Below are 20277 nucleotides of genomic sequence, written 5' to 3'. Positions count from 1 at the left end.
AAATTGGGAGAAAATTGGGGAAAAAATGGGAAAAAAATTGGGGGAAAATTGGGAAAAAATGGGGGAAAAAAATTGGAATTTTTAGGGGAGAAATTTGGGGATTTTTGGGGCTTTTTTGGTCCCATTCCCTCCCCCAATTTAAATATTCATCAGGGCTCATTTGCATAACGACACTTTTGGGGAGCCTCATTTGCATATCCAGGCACGGCAGCGTTCATTCATTATTAATTTATATTAGGGTAATAAAACCTCGATTAATTAATAAAATAATTCCAATTAATGAGATATATTAATTAATTACCAATTAATTAATTAATGATGAGTAATAATTAATTAACTCTGTTTAATAGCCAGTCCTTTCCAGTCATTAATCAGACAATTATTGTATTTATTAATTAATCAATCATTTACTTAACCCCATTCACTATTTATTAATTATTAATTATTAATTATCAATTAATTCCTTCCATAATTAGACCCCAATTTCCCGTTAATTATTGCCTCCTATTAATGATTAATGACCAATAATTAATTGATCTCTCAATGAGCTCTAATTAATGGCTAATTAATTTCTAATTAATAAGAATTAATTTCCCCCTTCGTTTTAATCGCCATTGTTAATTAATAACTAGCAATAACAATTAATTAATAGCCAATTAATTCACTCATTATCGCTAATTAATATTCATTTCCCAGCCCTGTTAATATCCCCGATTCATTATTAATTATTCTGGTTAATTAATTAAATTATTGATTATTTAATCAATTATTAATTAATTAATAACCCGGCAATTAATAATTAATTATAACCCATCGGTCATTAATAGCAATTAATCAATAGCTCATCAATCTTTCCCATCAATAATCAATCGGGGATATGTTTAATGTATGCAAATGTATGCAAATTAGCCGTTGAATATTCATTAATGCTTAATTTATTGATTTGTGCAGCTAATTATTAGTAATTAGCATATTTAATATCTGATTATTAGCAGTAATAGCAGGTTAATTAATACCTAATCAATATCCAGTCCTTAGAAGATTTATGCAAATGTATGCAAATTAGAGGGCGGATATTCCTAAGGGTGACATTAGCATAATGATAATTCAATTAATTTCTATTAATAATTGATTAATTGATTGATTGGCTGATAAATCAATACTTAATATCGCTAATTAATATTTAATTGCGTTAATCGCTATGTAAATTTATGCAAATTTGCCGTTGAGTACTTAATTTCCATATCAAATATTTCCATCAATTCCTGTCATTAATTAATATCTAATCAATAGATTGATTGGCTGATTAATCAATACTTAATATCGCTAATTAATAGCCCTAATTAATACCCAATGCCATTAATCGCGATGTAAATTTATGCTAATTTGTCACTGAATACTTAATTTCCATAGTTAATATTTCCATCAATTGTTGTTATTGATTATTATCTAATTAATTGATTGATTGGCTGATTAATCAACACTTAATAATGTTAATTGATCGCCCTAATTAATATTCTATGGCGTTAATCGCTATGTAAATGTAGGCAAATTTGCCACTGAATACTTAATTTCCATATTAAATATTTCATTCAATTCCTGTCATTAATTAATATCTAATTAATAGATTGATTGGCTGATCGATCAATACTTAATATCGCTAATTAATAGCCCTAATTAATACCCAATGGCGTTAATCGCTATGTAAATTTATGCAAATTTGCCGTTGAATACTTAATTTCCATAATAAATGTTTCCATAAAGTCCTGTCATTAATTAATATCTAATTAATAGATTGATTGGCTGATTAATCAATACTTAATATCGCTAATTAATAGCCCTAATTAATATTTTTTCGCTATGTAAATTTATGCAATTTAGCGTTTATATACTAATTAATATTCAGTTACCACATTCAATCAGTATCTTCATTAATAATAATTAATGATTGATTAATATCTTTTCTATCCGATTATTTAATATATTATTATTAATGATCTATTAATAATTAAGTAATCAATAATTAATATTCATGATTTACTCTACGCTTCATTAATATTCATTCACGAGCATGAATATCTAATTAATATGCGCCACTGCCGCCCTCAATCCACGGCAATCCATTAATTAACCAAATGATTAATTAGGGATTAATAGCGTTGATTAGAAATTAATAATTAATTATTCATTCGGTTAAATTACTAATTAATATTCATTAATCCAATTAATCGATTATCAATATTGATGGGCGGATGGGGATCGAATCAATCGGCGCTTAATCAATACTCATGATCGCCTTTAATTGATTAATTAATTGATTGATTGATTAATTGATTAATGGTCGGATATCGCCCTAATGAATTGCTATTGGTTCCGATCAATAATCGATAATCACCCCCCTCATGGACCCCATTAATCAATACTTAATTAGGCACTAATGGGCTCATTGATTCCTTCATTAATTACCAATTAATTGATCGATATCGGAGATTGGTGATCGATTATCGATTAGGAATGCTATTAAGGAGCTGATTAATCAATAATTACTGATTGCCAATCGCTGATCGATCGATCGATTGCCAATATCAGCGATTGATCAATCAATTGGTTATTGATGTCAGCCATTGATCGATTGATTGATTGATTGATTTCCAATATCGGTTACTGATTGATCGATCTATTGATTAAATGATCAATTGATTGATGGAGCTCCAATATCGGTTATTGATTGATTGATCGATTGATCGATTGATTGATGGAGCTCCAATATCAGATATTGATTGATTGATCGATCGATTTCCAATATCGGTTATCGATTGATCGATCAATCGATTGATTAAATGATCGATTGATTGATTGTGATCCAATATCGGTTATTGATTGATCGATTGATTGATGGAGCTCCAATATCAGATAGTGATTGATTGATTGATCAATTGATGGAGCTCCAATATCAGATATTGATTGATTGATCGATTGATCGACTTCCAATATCGGTTATTGATTGATCGATCAATCGATTGATTAAATGATTGATTGATTAATGGAGCTCCAATATCAGTTATTGATTGATCAATTGATTGATTGAGCTCCAATAAGAGATATTGATTGATTGATTGATCGATTGATTGATGGAGCTCCAATATCAGATATTGATTGACTGATCGATTGATCGACTTCCAATATCGGTTATTGATTGATCGATCAATCGAATGATTAAATGATCGACTGATTGATGGAGCTCCAATATCAGTTATTGATTGATCGATTGATTGATTGAGCTCCAATATCAGATAGTGATTGATTGATCAATTGATGGAGCTCCGATATCAGATATTGATTGATTGATCGATCGATTTCCAATATCGGTTATCGATTGATCGATCAATCGATTGATTAAATGATCGATTGATTGATTGAGCTCCAATATCGGTGATTGATTGATCGATTGATTGATTGAGCTCCAATATCAGATAGTGATTGATTGATCAATTGATGGAGCTCCAATATCAGATATTGATTGATTGATCGATCGATCAATTTCCAATATCAGTTATTGATTGATGGATCAATTGATTGATTAAATGATCGATTGATTGATGGAGCTCCAATATCAGTTACTGATTGATCGATTGATTGATGGAGCTCCAATATCAGATATTGATTGATTGATCGATTGATTGATGTAGCTCTAATATCGGTTATTGATTGATCGATTGATTGATTAAATGATCGATTGATTGATGGAGCTCCAATATCTGATATTGATCGATTGATTGATCGATTTCCAAGATCAGATATTGATTGATTGAGTGATTGAGCTCCAATTTCGGTTATTGATTGATTGATCCATTGATTGATTGATTGATTGTGCTCCAATATCAGATGATTGATTGATTGATTGATTGATTGATTGACGGTGCTCCAATATCTGATATTGATTGATTGATTGATTGATTGAATGATTGATCGATTGAGGTCCAATACAGATATTGATTGATTGATTGATCCCCTCATTCCCAATATCGATTGATTGATCCCCCTATCGATTGATTGATTGATCGCCTCGTTCCCAATATCGATTCATTTATTGATTGATTCCATTACTACCAATATTGATTGATTATTGATTAATTGATTCCCTCATTCCCAATATCGATTAATTGATTGATCCCTCTATGGATTGATTGATTGATCGCCTCGTTCCCAATATCGATTCATTTGTTGATTCCATTATTACCAATATTGATTGATTATTGATTAATTGATTCCCTCATTCCCAATATCGATTAATTGATTGATCCCTGTGTGGATTGATTGATTGATTGATTGATTCCCTCATTCCCAATATCGATTGATTGATTGATTGATTCCATTATTACCAATATCGATTGATTATTGATTGATCGCCTCATTCCCAATATCGATTGATTGATCCTTCTATCGATTGATTGATCGATCGATTGATTCCCTCATTCCCAATATCGATTGATTATCGATTATCGATCACTGATTGATTTCCTCCTTCCCACCATTTCCCGCGCATTTTTTATGCCCCTCCCCACCCCAAAAAAAGGCGGGAAAAAAAGCGCGGGAAAAAAAAAAAACTCCCTTGCAGTACCGGGAGCGGCCGGGAGGGGGCGCGAGGGACTTCGGGAAAGATCGGAAACGTTCGGGAAAGTTCGGCAGAGATCGGGAAAGGGGCCGAGAGAGCTCGGAGCGAGACGGGTTCAGAAATGCCCCAAAAATCCCGGAAAAATTCCCGAAAAATTCCTAAAAATTCCCTAAAAATCCCCAAAAATTCCCTTAAAAATTCCTAAAAATTCCCCCCAAAAATTCCCAAATTCCCACAAAAAATCCCCCCAAAAATCCCATAAAAATCCCCAAAAATCCCAAAAAATCCCTCAAAATTCCCTTAAAAATACCAAAAAATTCCCCCCAAAATCCCAAAAAATCCCCTACAAATTCCCCCAAAATCCCCCAAAAAACCCTCAAAAATCCCTAAAAAAATCCTCAAAAAATTCCCCAAAATTCCCATTAAAATCCCTAAAAAAATACTCAAAAAATCCCCCCAAATTCCCATAAAAATCCCTAAAAAAATACTCAAAAAATCCCCCAAAATTCCCATAAAAATCCCTAAAAAATTCCTCAAAAAATCCCCCAAAATTCCCATAAAAATCCCTAAAAATCCCCCCCAAAAATCCCTAAAAAATCCCCCCAAAATTCCCCAAAAATCCCTCAAAATTCCCCAAAAATCCCCTAATAATCCCCAAAAAATCCTCAAAAAATCCCTAAAAAATCCCCAAAAATTTATCATAAAAATCCAAAAAAATCCCTAAAAATCCCCCCAAAAATCCCAAAAAATTCCTAAAAAAATCCCTAAAAAATCCCCAAAAAAATCCCTAAAAATTCCCATAAAAATCCAAAAAAACCCCTAAAAATCCCCCCAAAAATCCCAAAAAATTCCTTAAAAAATCCCTTAAAAATCCCCAAAAAAGTCCCTAATAACCCCCCAAAAATCCCCCAAAAATCCCCAAAAATCCCTTAAAAATCCCCCCAAAATCCCCCAAAAATCCTCAAAAAAATCCCTAAAAAATCCCATATAAATCCCCAAAAAATCCCCCAAAATCCCTAAAAATCCCCCAAAAATTCCCCAAAAAATCCCTCAAAAATCCTAAAAAATCCCGAAAAACCCCTAAAAAATCCCCATAAAAATCCCAAAAAGTCGCTAAAAATCCCCAAAAAATCCCCCCCCCCCAAATCCTTAAAAAATCCTAAAAATCCCCCAAAAATTCCCCAAAAAATCCCTCAAAAATCCTAAAAAATCCCGAAAAACCCCTAAAAAATCCCCATAAAAATCCCAAAAAGTCGCTAAAAATCCCCAAAAAATCCCCCCCCCCAAATCCTTAAAAAATCCTAAAAATCCGTAAAAAATCCCCAAAAATTCCCATAAAAATCCCTAAAAATCCCCCCCAAAATCCTAAAAAAATCCCCAAAAAATCCCTAAAAATCCCCATAAAATCCCAAAATATCCCCAAAAAATCCCATAAAAATCCCCCCCAAAATCCTTTAAGAATCCCTAAAAGTCTGTAAAAAATCCCCAAAAATTCACATAAAAATCCCAAAAAAATCCCTAAAAAATCCCCAAAAATTCCCCCCCAAAAATCTCAGAAAATTCCAAATAAATCACCAAAAATCCCAAAAAAAATCCCCCAAAAAATCCTAAAAAAATCTCTTTAAAATCCAAAAAAAAAAAAATCCCTAAAAATCCCCAAAAAAATCCCCAAAAAAATCCCTTAAAAATTCCCCAAAAAATCCCTAAAAATCCCCAATAAATCCCCGAAAAATCCCCAAAAATCCCCCCAAAATCCCCCAAAAATGTTCAAAAAATCCCTAAAAATTCTCAAAAAATCACCAAACATCCCCACAAAAATCCCCCCAAAATCCACTAAAAAATCCCAAAAATCCCAAAAAAATCCCTATAAATTCCCAAAAAATCACCAAACATCCCCCACAAAAAATCCCAAAAAAATTCCCCAAAAAGTCCCAAAAAATCACCAAAAATCCCCCCAAAAATCCCAAAAAAATCCCTAAAAATTAAAAAAAAAATCCCAAAAAAATCCCTAAAAATCCCAAAAAAATTCCCCAAAAAATCCTCAAAAAATCCCTAAAAGTCCCCAAAAATCCCTAAAAATCCCCCCAAAAAATCCCAAAAAAATCCCGCCAAAAATCCCAAAAAAATCCTAAAAAATCCCTAAAAAATCCCTTAAAATCCCCAAACAATCCCCCCAAAAAATCCCTAAAAATCCCTTAAAAAGTCCCAAAAATTCCCATTATTATCCCAAAAACTCCCTAAAAATCCCCCCAAAAAATCCCTAAAAATCCCTTAAAAAGTCCCAAAAATTCCCATTAATATCCCTAAAAATCCCCCCAAAAATCCTAAAAAAATCCCTAAAAAATCCCCATAAAAATCCCAAAAACTCCCTAAAAATCCCCCCCAAAAATCCTAAAAAAATCCCAAAATATCCCCCAAAAATCCCCCCAAAAATCCCCCAAAAATCCCCAAAAAATCCCAAAATTCCCCCAAAAATCCCCACCCATCCTCTCCCTAATTAACACCATCGTTAATTAACCTAAGGATGAAAAAAAAATGGCAAAAAATCGGAAATAAATTGAATTTTTGGGGGGTTTTTTGGGGGGATTTTTCCTCCTCCATCCATCAAAGCGGCGCTTGACGAACGCCGGGGTAATTAGGCATGCATGATTTCATCTGCAACTCATTAATATGCAAATGTATGCAGCTGTTAGTTACTAAATTAAAAATGCAAAGAAGCCCTTCTGGTGATGCTCCAAATTGGATTTTTTTTTTTTTTTTGTGGTGGTTGGGAGGGGGGAAAAAATGGGGAAAAATCCCCCCAAAAAATCCCAAAAATTCCCCCCCAAAAAATCCCAAAAATTCCCTAAAAAACTCCCCAAAATTCCCATTAAAATAAAAAAAAAAAATCCCTTAAAAATCCCCATTAAAATCCCCAAAAAATCCCCAAAATTCCCTTAAAAATCCCCCTAAAATCCCCCCAAAAATCCCATAAAGATCCCAAAAAATTCCCATAAAAATCCCCAAAAAATCCCTAAATATTTCCCTAAAAATTCCCAAAAATCCCAAAGAAATCCCATAAAAATCTAATAAAAATCCCAAAAAATACCCCAAAAAATCCCCCGAAATTCCCATAAAAATCCGAAAAAAATTCCCATTAAAATCCCCAAAAAAACCCTAAAAATCCCCGAAAAATTCCAAAAATTCCCCCCAAAAAACCATAAAAATCCAAAAAAATTCCCCTAAAAATTCCAAAAAAATCCCCAAAAATTCCCCTACAAATTTCCATTTAAATTTCCATAAAAATCCCTCAAAAATCTCCATTAAAATCCTCAAAAATTCCCATAAAAATCCCCAAAAAAATCTCTTTAAAATCCCATTAAAATCCCCCAAAATTCCCCCAAAAATCCCATAAAAATCCCTTTTAAATTCCCAATAAAATCCCCAAAAATTCCCCAAAAATCCCCCCAAAAATCCCATAAAAATCCCATTTAAATTCCCATTAAAATCCAAAAAATTCCCCCAAAAATCCAATTAAAATCCCCAAAAATTCCCATTAAAATCCCCTAAAAATTCCCCAAAATTCCCATAAAAATCCCCCTAAAAATCCCATTAAAATCCCATAAAATCCCATTTAAATTCCCATTAAAATCCCCTAAAAATCCCCAAAAATTCCCCCAAAAATCCCAAAAAAATCCCCAAATAATTCCCCTAAAAATCCCTTAAAAGTCCTCAAAACATCCCCCAAAAATTCCCAAAAAATCCCATTAAAATCCCTTTAAAATCCCCAAAATTCCGCTAAAAATACCCCCAGAAATTCCCAAAAAATCCCTAAAAATCCCATTAAAATTCCCCTAAAAATCCCATTAAAATCCCTTAAAAATCCTCAAAAAAATCCCCAAAAAATTCCAAAAAAAATCTCAAAAAATTCCCAAAAAATCCCTCCAAAATCCCTTAAAAATCCACCAAAATTCCCCCAAAAATAAAAAAAAAATCCCCCCAAATTCCCTTAAAAATCCACCAAAATTCCCATTAAAATCCAAAAAAAATCCCCAGAAGTCCCCAAAAATCCCATAAAAATCCCAAAAAAATTCCCAAAAAATCCCCAAAATTCCCCTAAAAATCCCCAAAAAATTCCCTAAAAATCCCTTAAAAGTCCTCAAAAAATACCCAAAATATTCCAAAAAATCCCCAAAAAATCCTCAAAATTCCCCTAAAAATCCCCAAAATTCCCCTAAAAAATCCCCAAATTTCCCCCAAAAATCCCATTAAAACCCCCTAAAAAATCCCAAAATTCCCCCAAAAATCCAAAAAAAATCCCTTTAAAATCCCCCAAAATTCCCATTAAAATCCCCTAAAAATCCCCCAAAAATTCCCCAAAAAATCCCCAAAATTCCTCTAAAAATCCCCAAAATTCCCCAAAAAATCCTCAAAAATTCCCCTAAAAATCCCATTAAAATCCCCTAAAAATCCACAAAGTTCCCAAAAAAAATCCTCAAAAATTTCCCTAAAAATCCCCAAAAAATCCCCAAAATTCCCCTAAAAAAATCCCCAAAATTCCCCAAAAAATCCTCAAAAATTCCCCTAAAAATCCCATTAAAATCCCCTAAAAATCCACAAAGTTCCCCAAAAAATCCTCAAAAATTCCCCTAAAAATCCCCAAAAATTTCCCCAAAAATCCCCAAAAATTCCCCAAAAAATCCCCAAAATTCCCCAAAAAATCCTCCAAAATTCCCCTAAAAATCGCATTAAAATCCCCTAAAAATCCACAAAGTTCCCCAAAAAATCCCCAAAATTCCCCTAAAAAATCCCCAAAAATTTCCCCAAAAAATCCCCTAAATTCCCCTAAAAAATCCCCAAAATTCCCCAAAAAATCCTCAAAAATTCCCCTAAAAATCCCATTAAAATCCCCTAAAAATCCCCAAAGTTCCAAAAAAAATCCTCCAAAATTCCCCTAAAAATCCCCAAACATTTCCCCAAAAATCCCCAAAAATTCCACAAAAAATCCCCTAAAATTCCCAAAAAATCCCATTTAAATCCCCTAAAAATCCCATTAAAATCCCCTAAAAATCCCCAAAGTTCCCAAAAAAATCCTCAAAAATTCCCCTAAAAATCTCCAAACATTTCCCCAAAAATCCCCAAAATTCCCCTAAAAAAATCCCCAAAATTCCCCAAAAAATCCTCAAAAATTCCCCTAAAAATCCCACTAAAATTCCCCTAAAAATCCCTTAAAAGCCCTCAAGAAATACCCAAAAAAATTCCAAAAAATCCCCAAAATATCCCAAAGAATTCCAATCAAAATCCCCAAAAATCCCATTAAAATTCCCCTAAAAATCCCCAAAGAATCCTAAAAATTCCCTTAAAAATCCCCAAAAATTCCCATTAAAATAAAAAAAAAATCCTGTTAAAATCCCCTAAAAATCTCCAAAAAATTCCCCTAAAAATCCAAAAATAATCCAAAAAAAATCCCAAAAAATTCCCTTAAAAATCCCCAAAAATTCCCCCAAGAATCCCATTAAAATCCCCAAAATTCCCCTAAAAATCCCCAAAATTTCCCCAAAAATTCCAAAAAATTCCCCAAAAAATCCTCAAAAATTCCCCAAAAAATCCCCTAAAATTCCCAAAAAATCCCCTAAAATTCCCAAAAAATCCCATTAAAATCCCCTAAAAATCCCATTAAAATCCCCAAAAAATCCCCAAAATTCCCCCAAAAATCCTCAAAAATTCCCCTAAAAATCCCATTAAAATCCCCTAAAAATCCCCAAAGTTCCCAAAAAAATCCTCAAAAATTCCCCTAAAAATCCCCAAAAATTCCCCTAAAAATCCCTTAAAAGCCCTCAAGAAATACCCAAAAAAATTCCAAAAAATCCCCAAAATATCCCAAAGAATTCCAATCAAAATCCCCAAAAATCCCATTAAAATTCCCCTAAAAATCCCCAAAAAATCCTAAAAATTCCCTTAAAAATCCCCAAAAAAATCCCATTAAAATAAAAAAAAAAATCCTGTTAAAATCCCCTAAAAATCTCCAAAAAATTCCCCTAAAAATCCAAAAATAATCCCAAAAAAAAAATCCCAAAAAATTCCCTTAAAAATCCCCAAAAATTCCCCCAAAAATCCCATTAAAATCCCCAAAATTCCCCCAAAAATCCTCAAAAATTCCCCTAAAAATCCCCAAAATTCCCCAAAAAATCCCCAAAAATTCCCCAAAAAATCCTCAAAAATTCCCCTAAAAATCCCCTAAAAAATTCCCAAAAAATTTCCAATTTCCCCCCAATTTCCCCCCAATTTCCCCCCAATTTTCCCCCAATTTTCCCCCAAATTTTCCCCAATTTTTCCCCAATTTTTCCCCAATTTTCCCCCAATTTTCCCCCAATTTTCCCCCAAATTTTCCCCAATTTTTCCCCAGTTTTTCCCCAATTTTCCCCAAATTTTCCCCAATTTCTCCTGCAGTTCCCTCGTTCCCCTCTAGAGGGGGCGCTCTCCCAGCTCCAACCGGACCTTGCTCAAGCCGGACCCGCCGAAGCCGCCCATTTTCCCGCCAAATTTTTTCCCGCCAAATTTTTCCCGCCAAAATGTTCCCCTCACAAATTTGAGGCCCTGTCGATATCGAAATGAGATGCAAATGAGGCAGGATCGAGATCAGAACGAGCTCCAAACGAGGCGCTATCAGTGCCAGACCGATATGCAAATGAGGTTATCGATACTAGTATGATATGCAAATGAGGTGCGATCAATACCAGACCGATATGCAAATGCGGTTCTTGATACCAGCATGATATGCAAATGAGGTGCGATCAATGCCAGGCCGATATGTAAATGAGGTTATCAATACCAGACCGATATGCAAATGCGGTACTTGATACCAGCATGATATGCAAATGAGGTGCGATCAATACCAGACCGATATGCAAATGCGGTTCTTGATAACAGCATGATATGCAAATGAGGTGCGATCAATAGCAGACTGATATCCAAATGAGGTTATCAATACCAGCACGATATGCAAATGAGGTTATCAATACCGGCACGATATGCAAATGAGGTTATCAATACCAGCACGATATGCAAATGAGGTGTGATCAATGCCAGACCGATATGCAAATGAGGCGGTGTGGATATGATTATACACAAATGAATTGTGATCACAATTAGGGTTGTATGCAAATGAGGCTGTGTCAATATTATATGCAAATGGGGTGGTTTTGATATCGATATCGAATGCAAATGAGGCAGGGTCAGTATTAGAATGGTATGCAAATGAGCTGCTATCAAGCACAGGACAGTATGCAAATGAGCCTATCAATACCAGGATGATATGCAAATGAAGTGGCGTCAATATCTAAATGATTTGCAAATGAGATGTTACCAATATCGGTGTTGTATGCAAATGAGGCTGTGTCAATATCATATGCAAATGAGGTGGTGTTGAGATCAATAGTATATGCAAATGAGGCACAATCTATCAGAATTATATGCAAATGAAGTGCTAGATATCATAACGATATTCAAATGACAGCATCTATATCTTAATGATATGTAAATGAGACTGTATCGATATCAGAGTGATATGCAAATGAGGCTGTATCAATATCTGTTTGATATGTAAATTGGACTATTGACATCAGAACTGTATGCAAATGAGGCTATTGATAGCAGAATGATAATCAAATGAGGTTGTACTGATATGCAAATAATATGCAAATGAGGCAGTGTCTATCAGAATTAATTATGGATTTGGTGGTCTCAATAGCAGAATGATATGCAAATGAGCTTGTCGATAGTGCAATATGCAAATGAGGCACGGTCAATAGCAGAATGATAGGCAAATGAGGTTGTATATATACCCGAATGATATGCAAATGAGGTTATCAATACCATAATGGTATGCAAATGAGGCAGTATTGATATCAGAGTGATATGCAAATGATGCTCTTTTGATGAGAGAATTATATGCAAATGAGTCTGTATCCATACCAGAATTATATTCAAATGAGGCTGTATCAATACCAGAATGATATGCAAATTAGACTATTGTTATATGAATTATATGCAAATGACATTGGTGATATCAGAATGATATGCAAATGAGGTTATCAATACCATAATGATATGAAAACAGAACTGTATCAATATGAAGATGATATGCAAATGAGGCTGTTCATATTAGAATCATATGCAGATGAGGCTGTATCAATACAGGAGTGCTATGCAAATGAGGCGGTACCAATATCCGAATGATATGCAAATGAGGCTGTATCGATACCCGAATTCTATCCAAATGAGACTACTGACATCGGAATATGTAAATGAGGCAGTATCAATACCAGAGCGCTATGCAAATGAGCCTATCAGCACCAGAACGATATGCAAATGAGGCAGTATCCACAGAACGGCGAGCCTCTATCAATACCCCACGATATGCAAATGAGGCAGTATCAATACCCAAATTACAGACAGGTGAGTTCGTATAGATATGCAAATGAGGTGTCGATATGCAAATGATATGCAAATGAGGCCGAATATGACCAAAGGCTCCCCATGGACTCCAATGGAATCGATTCCACTTTCCCTCGGCTTTTCTTCCCTATTTGGGGGATTTTTATGGGATTTTCACCCCAAAAATCCCCAAAAAATTCCCCCAAAAAATCCTAAAAAATCCCCAAAAATTAAAAAAAAAAATCCCCTAAAAATTCCCAAAAATTCCCATAAAAATTCCTTTTAAAATCCCCAAAAAATCCCAAAAAAATCCCCTCAAAAATCCTATAAAAATCCCATTTCAGTCCCATAAAATTCCACTGAAATCCCAAGAAATTCCCATAAAAATCCCAAAAACTTCCCCTAAAAATCAAAAAAAAATCCCATAAAAATCCCATTAAAAATAAAAAAAATCCCATAAAAATCCCATAAAAATCCAAAAAAATCCCATAAAAATCACCAAAAAATCCCCAAAAGATCCCCTAAAAAGCCCCCAAAATTCCCATAAAAATTCCCTTTAAAATCCCTAAAAATTCTCCAAAAATCTCATAAAAATCCCAGTAAAATCCCCAAAAAATCCATAAAAATCCCAAAAAAATTCCCATTAAAAAACCCAAAAAATCCATTAAAAATCCTTCTAAAATCCCTAAAAAATCCCCAAAAATCCCCCAAAAAATCCCTTTATATCCCCATAAAATCCGAAAAAAAATCCCAAAAAAATCCTAAAAAAAACCCATAAAAATTCCAAAAAAATCTCCAAAAAATCCCCAAAAATTTCCCCAAAAGATCCCCATAAAATCCCTAAAAATCCCATAAAAATCCCATTAAAATTCCCATAAAATCCAAAAAAATCCCCAAAAATTCCCTTTAAAATCTCATAAAAATCCCATAAAAATCCCTAAAATATCCCATAAAATAAAAAAAAAAACCTCAAAAAAATCCCCAAAAAATCCCCCAAAAATCCCAAAATAATCCCATAAAAATCCCCAAAAATCCTCAAAAATCCCCCAAAAAATCCCCCCAAAATCCCATAAATTTCCCATAAAAATCCCAAAAAACTTCACCAAAAATCCTCAAAAATCTGCAAAAAACCCAAAAAAATCCCATAAAAATCCCATAAAAATCCCATAAAAATCCCATAAAATCCCTAAAAAAATCCCCAGAAAATCCCATAAAATCCCAAAAAAATCCCCTAAAATCCCCCAAAAATCCCATAAATTTCCCATAAAAATCCCCAAAAACTTCACCAAAAATCCTCAAAAATCCCTAAAAAAATCCCCAAAAAATCCCATCAAAATCCCCAAAAAATCCCCAAAACAATCTTAAAAAATCTCTAAAAATCCCCCAAAAATAAAAAAAATCCCTAAAAAATCCCCAAACATTTCCCAAAAAAAACCCAAAAAAATCCCCATAGAGTCCCAAAAAAATCCCCAAAAAATCCCCCAAAAATCCCAAAAAATCCCCAAAAAATCCTAAAAAATCCTTAAGAAAATCCCCCAAAAAATCCCCAGAAAATCCCATAAAATCCCCAAAAAAACCCCAAAAAATCCTAAAAAAATCCCCAAAAATCCCCCCAAAAAAATCCCATAAAAATCCCCAAAAAATCCCAAAATAATCCCATAAAAATCCCTAAAAATCCCCATAAAATCCCTAAAAAATCCCATTAAAATCCCCAAAAAAATCCCATTAAAATCCCCATAAAATCCCCATAAATTCCCGTAAAATCCCCAAAAAAATCCTAAAAAAATCCCCAAAAAATCCCCAAAAAATCCCCCCAAAAAATCCCCAAAAAATCCCCCCATAAAATCCCTAAAAAATCCCATAAAATAAAAAAATCCCAAAAAATCCCATAAAAATCTAAAAAATCCCATAAAAATCCCCATAAAATCCCTAAAAAATCCCATTAAAATCCAAAAAAATCCCATAAAAATCCCCCAAAATTTTCCATAAAAATCCCCAAAAAATCCCTAAAAAATCCCTAAGAAAATCCCCAAAAAAATCCCCAGAAAATCCCATAAAATCCCCAAAAAAGCCCCAAAAAATCCTAAAAAAATCCCCAAAAAATTCCCCCAAAAAAATCCCATAAAAATCCCCAAAAAATCCCAAAATAATCCCATAAAAATCCCATAAAAATCCAAAAAATCCCATTAAAATCCCTAAAAAATCCCATTAAAATCCAAAAAAAATCCCATAAAAATCCCCCAAAATTTCCCATAAAAATCCCCAAAAAATCCCTAAAAAATCCTTAAAAAATCCCCAAAAAATCCCTAAAAATCCCCATAAAATCCCTAAAAAATCCCATTAAAATCCAAAAAAAATCCCATAAAAATCCCCATAAAATCCCGAAAAAATCCCATAAAAATCCCCATAAAATCCCTAAAAAATCCCATTAAAATCCAAAAAAAATCCCATAAAAATCCCCCAAAATTTCTCGAAAAAATCCCTAAAAATCCCCAAAAAATCCCTAAAAATCCCAAAAAATTCCCCCAAAAATCCCCAAAAAATCCTAAAAAATCCCCAAAATTCCCCAAAATCCTACAAATCCTACAAATCCCCAAAATCCCAAAATTTCCCCCAAAAAGGTCCCGAACTTACAGAGGACGGCAAACCCGGAGGCACCTTCCGAACTTTCTTTGTCTGAACTTCTGGAAGGAAGGGAAAAAGGGGATTAGGAACCCACATTTTGGGGTTTTTATGGGGTTTTTATGGGGTTTTTATGGGGTTTGGGGTTTGGGGTTTGGGGTTTGGGGGTTTGGGGTTTGGAGATTTGGGGGTTTTGGGGTTTGTGGATTTGGGATTTGGGATTTGGGGATTTGGGGTTTTGGGATTTGGGGATTTGGGGTTTTGGGATTTGGGGATTTGGGGTTTTGGGATTTGGGGATTTGGGGTTTGGGGGTTTTAGGTTTGGGGTTTGGGGATTTGGGGGTTTGGGGTTTTGGGATTTGGGATTTGGGGATTTGGGGTTTGGGGGTTTTGGTATTTGGGGGTTTTGGGATTTGGGATTTGGGGGTTTGGGGTTTTGGGGTTTTGGGGTTTGGGGGTTTTGGGGATTTGGGGTTTGGGGGTTTTGGGATTTGGGATTTGGGGATTTGGGATTTTTTGGGATTTGGGCTTTGGGGGTTTGGGGTTTTGGGATTTTGGGGTTTTGGGGTTTGGGGGTTTGGGGGTTTTGGGATTTGGGGTTTGGGGTTTTGGGATTTGGGGTTTGGGGATTTGGGGTTTGGGGGTTTTGGGATTTGGGGATTTGGGGTTTGGGGGTTTTGGGATTTGGGGTTTGGGGTTTGGGGGTTTGGGATTTGGGGGTTTGGGGGTTTTGGGATTTGGGGGTTTGGGGTTTGGGGGTTTTGGGTTTTGTGGATTTGGGATTTGGGGTTTTGGGGATTTTGGGATTTGGGGGTTTGGGGTTTTGGGGTTTGGGGGTTTTGGGATTTAGGGTTTGGGATTTGGGGGTTTGGGGTTTGGGGGTTTTGGGTTTTGTGGATTTGGGATTTGGGGTTTTGGGGATTTTGGGATTTGGGGTTTTGGGATTTGGGGGTTTTGGGTTTTGGGGTTTGGGGGTTTTGGGATTTCGGGTTTGGGATTTGGGGATTTGGGGTTTGGGGGTTTTGGGATTTAGGATTTGGGGTTTGGGATTTGGGGATTTGGGGTTTTGGGGGTTTTGGGGATTTGGGGTTTTGGGGGTTTTGGGGATTTGGGATTTGGGGTTTTGGGGATTTTGGGGTTTTGGGATTTGGGATTTGGGGGTTTGGGGTTTTGGGGTTTGGGGGTTTTGGGATTTGGGGTTTTGGGGGTTTTGGGATTTGGGGATTTGGGGTTTGGGGTTTTGGGATTTGGGGTTTGGGGATTTGGGGTTTTGGGGGTTTTGGGATTTGGGGATTTGGGGTTTTGGGATTTGGGGTTTGGGGTTTGGGGGTTTAGAATTTGGGGATTTGGGGTTTTGGGGGTTTGTGATTTGGGGTTTTGGGGATTTGGGGTTTGGGGATTTGGGGTTTTGGGATTTGGGGGTTTGGGGTTTTGGGGTTTGGGATTTGGGGTTTTGTGGATTTGGGATTTGGGGTTTGGGATTTTTTTGGGATTTGGGGGTTTGGGATTTGGGGTTTTGGGGATTTTGGGATTTGGGGGTTTGGGGTTTGGGGGTTTGGGGGTTTTGGGATTTGGGGATTTGGGGTTTGGGGGTTTTGGGATTTAGGATTTGGGGTTTGGGATTTGGGGATTTGGGGTTTGGGGTTTTGGGGGTTTTGGGGATTTGGGGTTTTGGGGGTTTTGGGATTTGGGATTTGGGGATTTGGGATTTGGGGTTTTGGGATTTGAGGGTTTTGGGATTTGGGGTTTTGGGTTTTGTGGATTTGGGATTAGGGGGTTTGGGGGTTTTGGGGATTTGGGATTTTGTGATTTTGGGGATTTGGGGTTTTGGGGTTTTTGGGTTTTTGGGTTTTTGGAGTTTGGGTTTTTGGGGGGGGATTTTGGGGCTTTTGAGGATTTGGGGTTTGGGGGATTTTTGGGGGGTTTTGGGGTTTTGGGTGCCGGAGAAAAGGAATGGGATGGAAGGAGGGAGGATAAAGGGTTGGGATGGGATTTATGGGATTTATGGGGTCACACATCCACAGAGGGTCTGTGAGTTACTGGGATCACTGGGATTTATGGGATTTATGGGATTTTGGGGGCTTATGGGATTGATGGGGTTATTTATGGGGTTTCTGGGGTTATTTATGGGATTAATGGGGTTTATTTATGGGATTAATGGGGTTTATAGGATTTATAGGGCTTATGGGGTTTATTTATGGGATTGATGGGATTGATGGGGTTATTTATGGGATTTATGGGATTTATGGGGTTTATTTATGGGATTGATGGGATTTCTGGGGTTATTTATAAGATTTATGGGGTTTATGGGATTTATAGGGTTTATGGGATTTTTGGGGTTTATTTTTGGGATTTATAGAATTTATGGGGTTTATTTATGGGCTTTATAGGATTTATGGGGTTTATTTATGGGATTGATGGGATTAATGGGGTTTATGGGATTTATGGGGTTTATGGTGTTTATTTTTGGGATTGATGGGTTTATTTATGGGATTGATGGGTTTATTTATGGGATTGATGGGATTTTTGGGGTTTATGGGGTTTGTGGGATTTATGGGGTTTATGGGGTTTATTTATGGGATTGATGGGTTTATTTATGGGATTGATGGGATTTTTGGGGTTTATGGGGTTTGTGGGATTTATGGGATTTATGGGGTTTATTTATGGGATTGATGGGATTTCTGGGGTTATTTATAAGATTTATGGGGTTTATGGGATTTATAGGGTTTATGGGATTTTTGGGGTTTATTTTTGGGATTTATAGGATTTATGGGGTTTATTTATGGGATTTATAGGATTTATGGGTTTTATTTATGGGATTGATGGGATTAATGGGGTTTATGGGATTTATGGGGTTTATGGTGTTTATTTATGGGATTGATGGGTTTATTTATGGGATTGATGGGATTTTTGGGGTTTATGGGGTTTGTGGGATTTATGGGGTTTATGGGGTTTATTTATGGGATTGATGGGATTTCTGGGGTTATTTATAGGATTTATGGGATTGATGGGGTTGATGGGGTTTATGGGATTTATGGGGTTATTGATGGGGTTGATGGGGTGATTGCTGGGGTTATTTTTGGGGTTTCTGGGGTCACTCACCCATGGAGGAGCCGTGCAGGGGTCTCCGGCGCGCGCTGCCCCCGTACTGGTAGAACTGGGATCCCGGCTTGCTGGGGGACAGCGCCCCGGGCGTGGCCAGCTCCATGTCCCCTCCCAGCAGGCTCTGCTGCGGGAACACGCGGCGCTAGGGCATCCCCATCCCCATCCCAAATCCCCATCCTGATCCCGACCCCAATCCCGACCCCAATCCCAATCCCAATCCCAGTCCTAATCCTGATCCTGACCCCAATCCCGATCCTGATCCCAATCCCGATCCCAATTCTAATCCTGATCCCAACCCCAATCCCGATCCTGATCCCAATCCCAGTCCTAATCCTGATCCTGACCCCAATCCCGATCCTGATCCCAATCCCGATCCCAATCCTGAACCCAATCCCAATCCATTCCCAATCCCAATCCTAATCTCAATCCCAATTCTAATCCCGACCCCAATCCCAATCCTGATCCCAATCCCGATCCCAATCCGGATCCCAATCCTGATCCCAATCCCAACCCTGATCCCGATTCTAATCCTGACCCCAGTCCCAAACCCCAGTCCTGATCCTTACCCCAATCCCAATCCTGATCCCAATTCTAATCCTGATCCCAATCCATTCCGAATCCCAAATCCCAATCCTGATCCCGACCCCAATCCCGATCCTGACCCAAATCCCGATTCCAATCCCAATTCTAATCCTGACCCCAATCCTGATCCCAGTCCCGATCCCAATCCTGAACCCAATCCCAATCCATTCCCAATCCCAATCCTAATCTCAATCCCAATTCTAATCCTGATCCCAATCCCAATGCCAATCCTGATCCCAATCCTGATCCTTATCCCAATCCCAATTCTAATCCTGATCCCAATCCCAACCCCAATCCTGATCCCAATCCCAATCCCTATACCAATTCTAATCCTGATCCCAATCCCAATCCCAACCCCAATCCTGATCCCAATCCCGATCCCGATCCCAATTCTAATCCTGATCCCAATCCCAAATCCCAATCCTGATCCCATTTCTAATCCTGATCCCAATCCCAATCCTGATCCCAATCTTTATCCCAGTCATTATCCTGATCCCAATCCTGATCCTGATCCCAGTCCTGATCCTGATAAAAATCCCAATCCTGATCCCAATCCCAATCCTGATCCCAATCCTAATCCTGATCCCAGCCCTGATCCTGATCCAAATCCCAATCTGATCCCAATCCCAATCCTGATCCCAATCCCAATCCTGATCCCTGTCCTTATCCTGATCCCAATCCTGATCCCAATCCCAATCCTGATCCCAATCCTGATCCTGATCCCTGTCCTTATCCTGATCCCAATCCTGATCCCAATCCTTATCCCAATCCTTATCCTGATCCCAATCCTGATCCTGATCCCAGTCCTGATCCTGATCCAAATCCCAATCCTGATCCCAATCCTAATCCCAATCCTGATCCTGATCCCTGTCCTTATCCTGATCCCAATCCTGATCCCAATCCTGATCCCAATCCCAATCCTGATCCCAATCCTAATC

At 36.7% G+C, this 20277-nt stretch overlaps 1 protein-coding gene across 18 annotated transcripts in view; it reads right to left on the bottom strand.

Annotated features, from left to right (window-relative positions):
• TCF4 (transcription factor 4) overlaps window positions 1–20277 on the bottom strand; it is a 137825-nt gene that overhangs the window by 6895 nt on the left and 110653 nt on the right. For 12 of the 18 annotated variants that reach the window (XM_059847785.1, XM_059847776.1, XM_059847777.1 and 9 more), the window contains 2 exons: window positions 18755–18881; window positions 15665–15714 (listed from right to left, as the gene is read on the bottom strand). In XM_059847785.1, coding sequence (XP_059703768.1) covers window positions 15665–15714; window positions 18755–18881 — 177 coding nt within the window. The remainder of the gene's footprint in view (window positions 1–15664; window positions 15715–18754; window positions 18882–20277) is intronic. The other 6 variants (XM_059847787.1, XM_059847773.1, XM_059847782.1 and 3 more) reach the window with 3 other exon arrangements.

This window comes from Haemorhous mexicanus, chromosome 5 (assembly GCF_027477595.1).
Source record: "Haemorhous mexicanus isolate bHaeMex1 chromosome 5, bHaeMex1.pri, whole genome shotgun sequence".
Taxonomy (NCBI): Eukaryota; Metazoa; Chordata; class Aves; order Passeriformes; family Fringillidae; genus Haemorhous; species Haemorhous mexicanus.
Note: the sequence above shows the minus strand (reverse complement) of the source record. Positions and strands in the feature narration are given on the sequence as shown.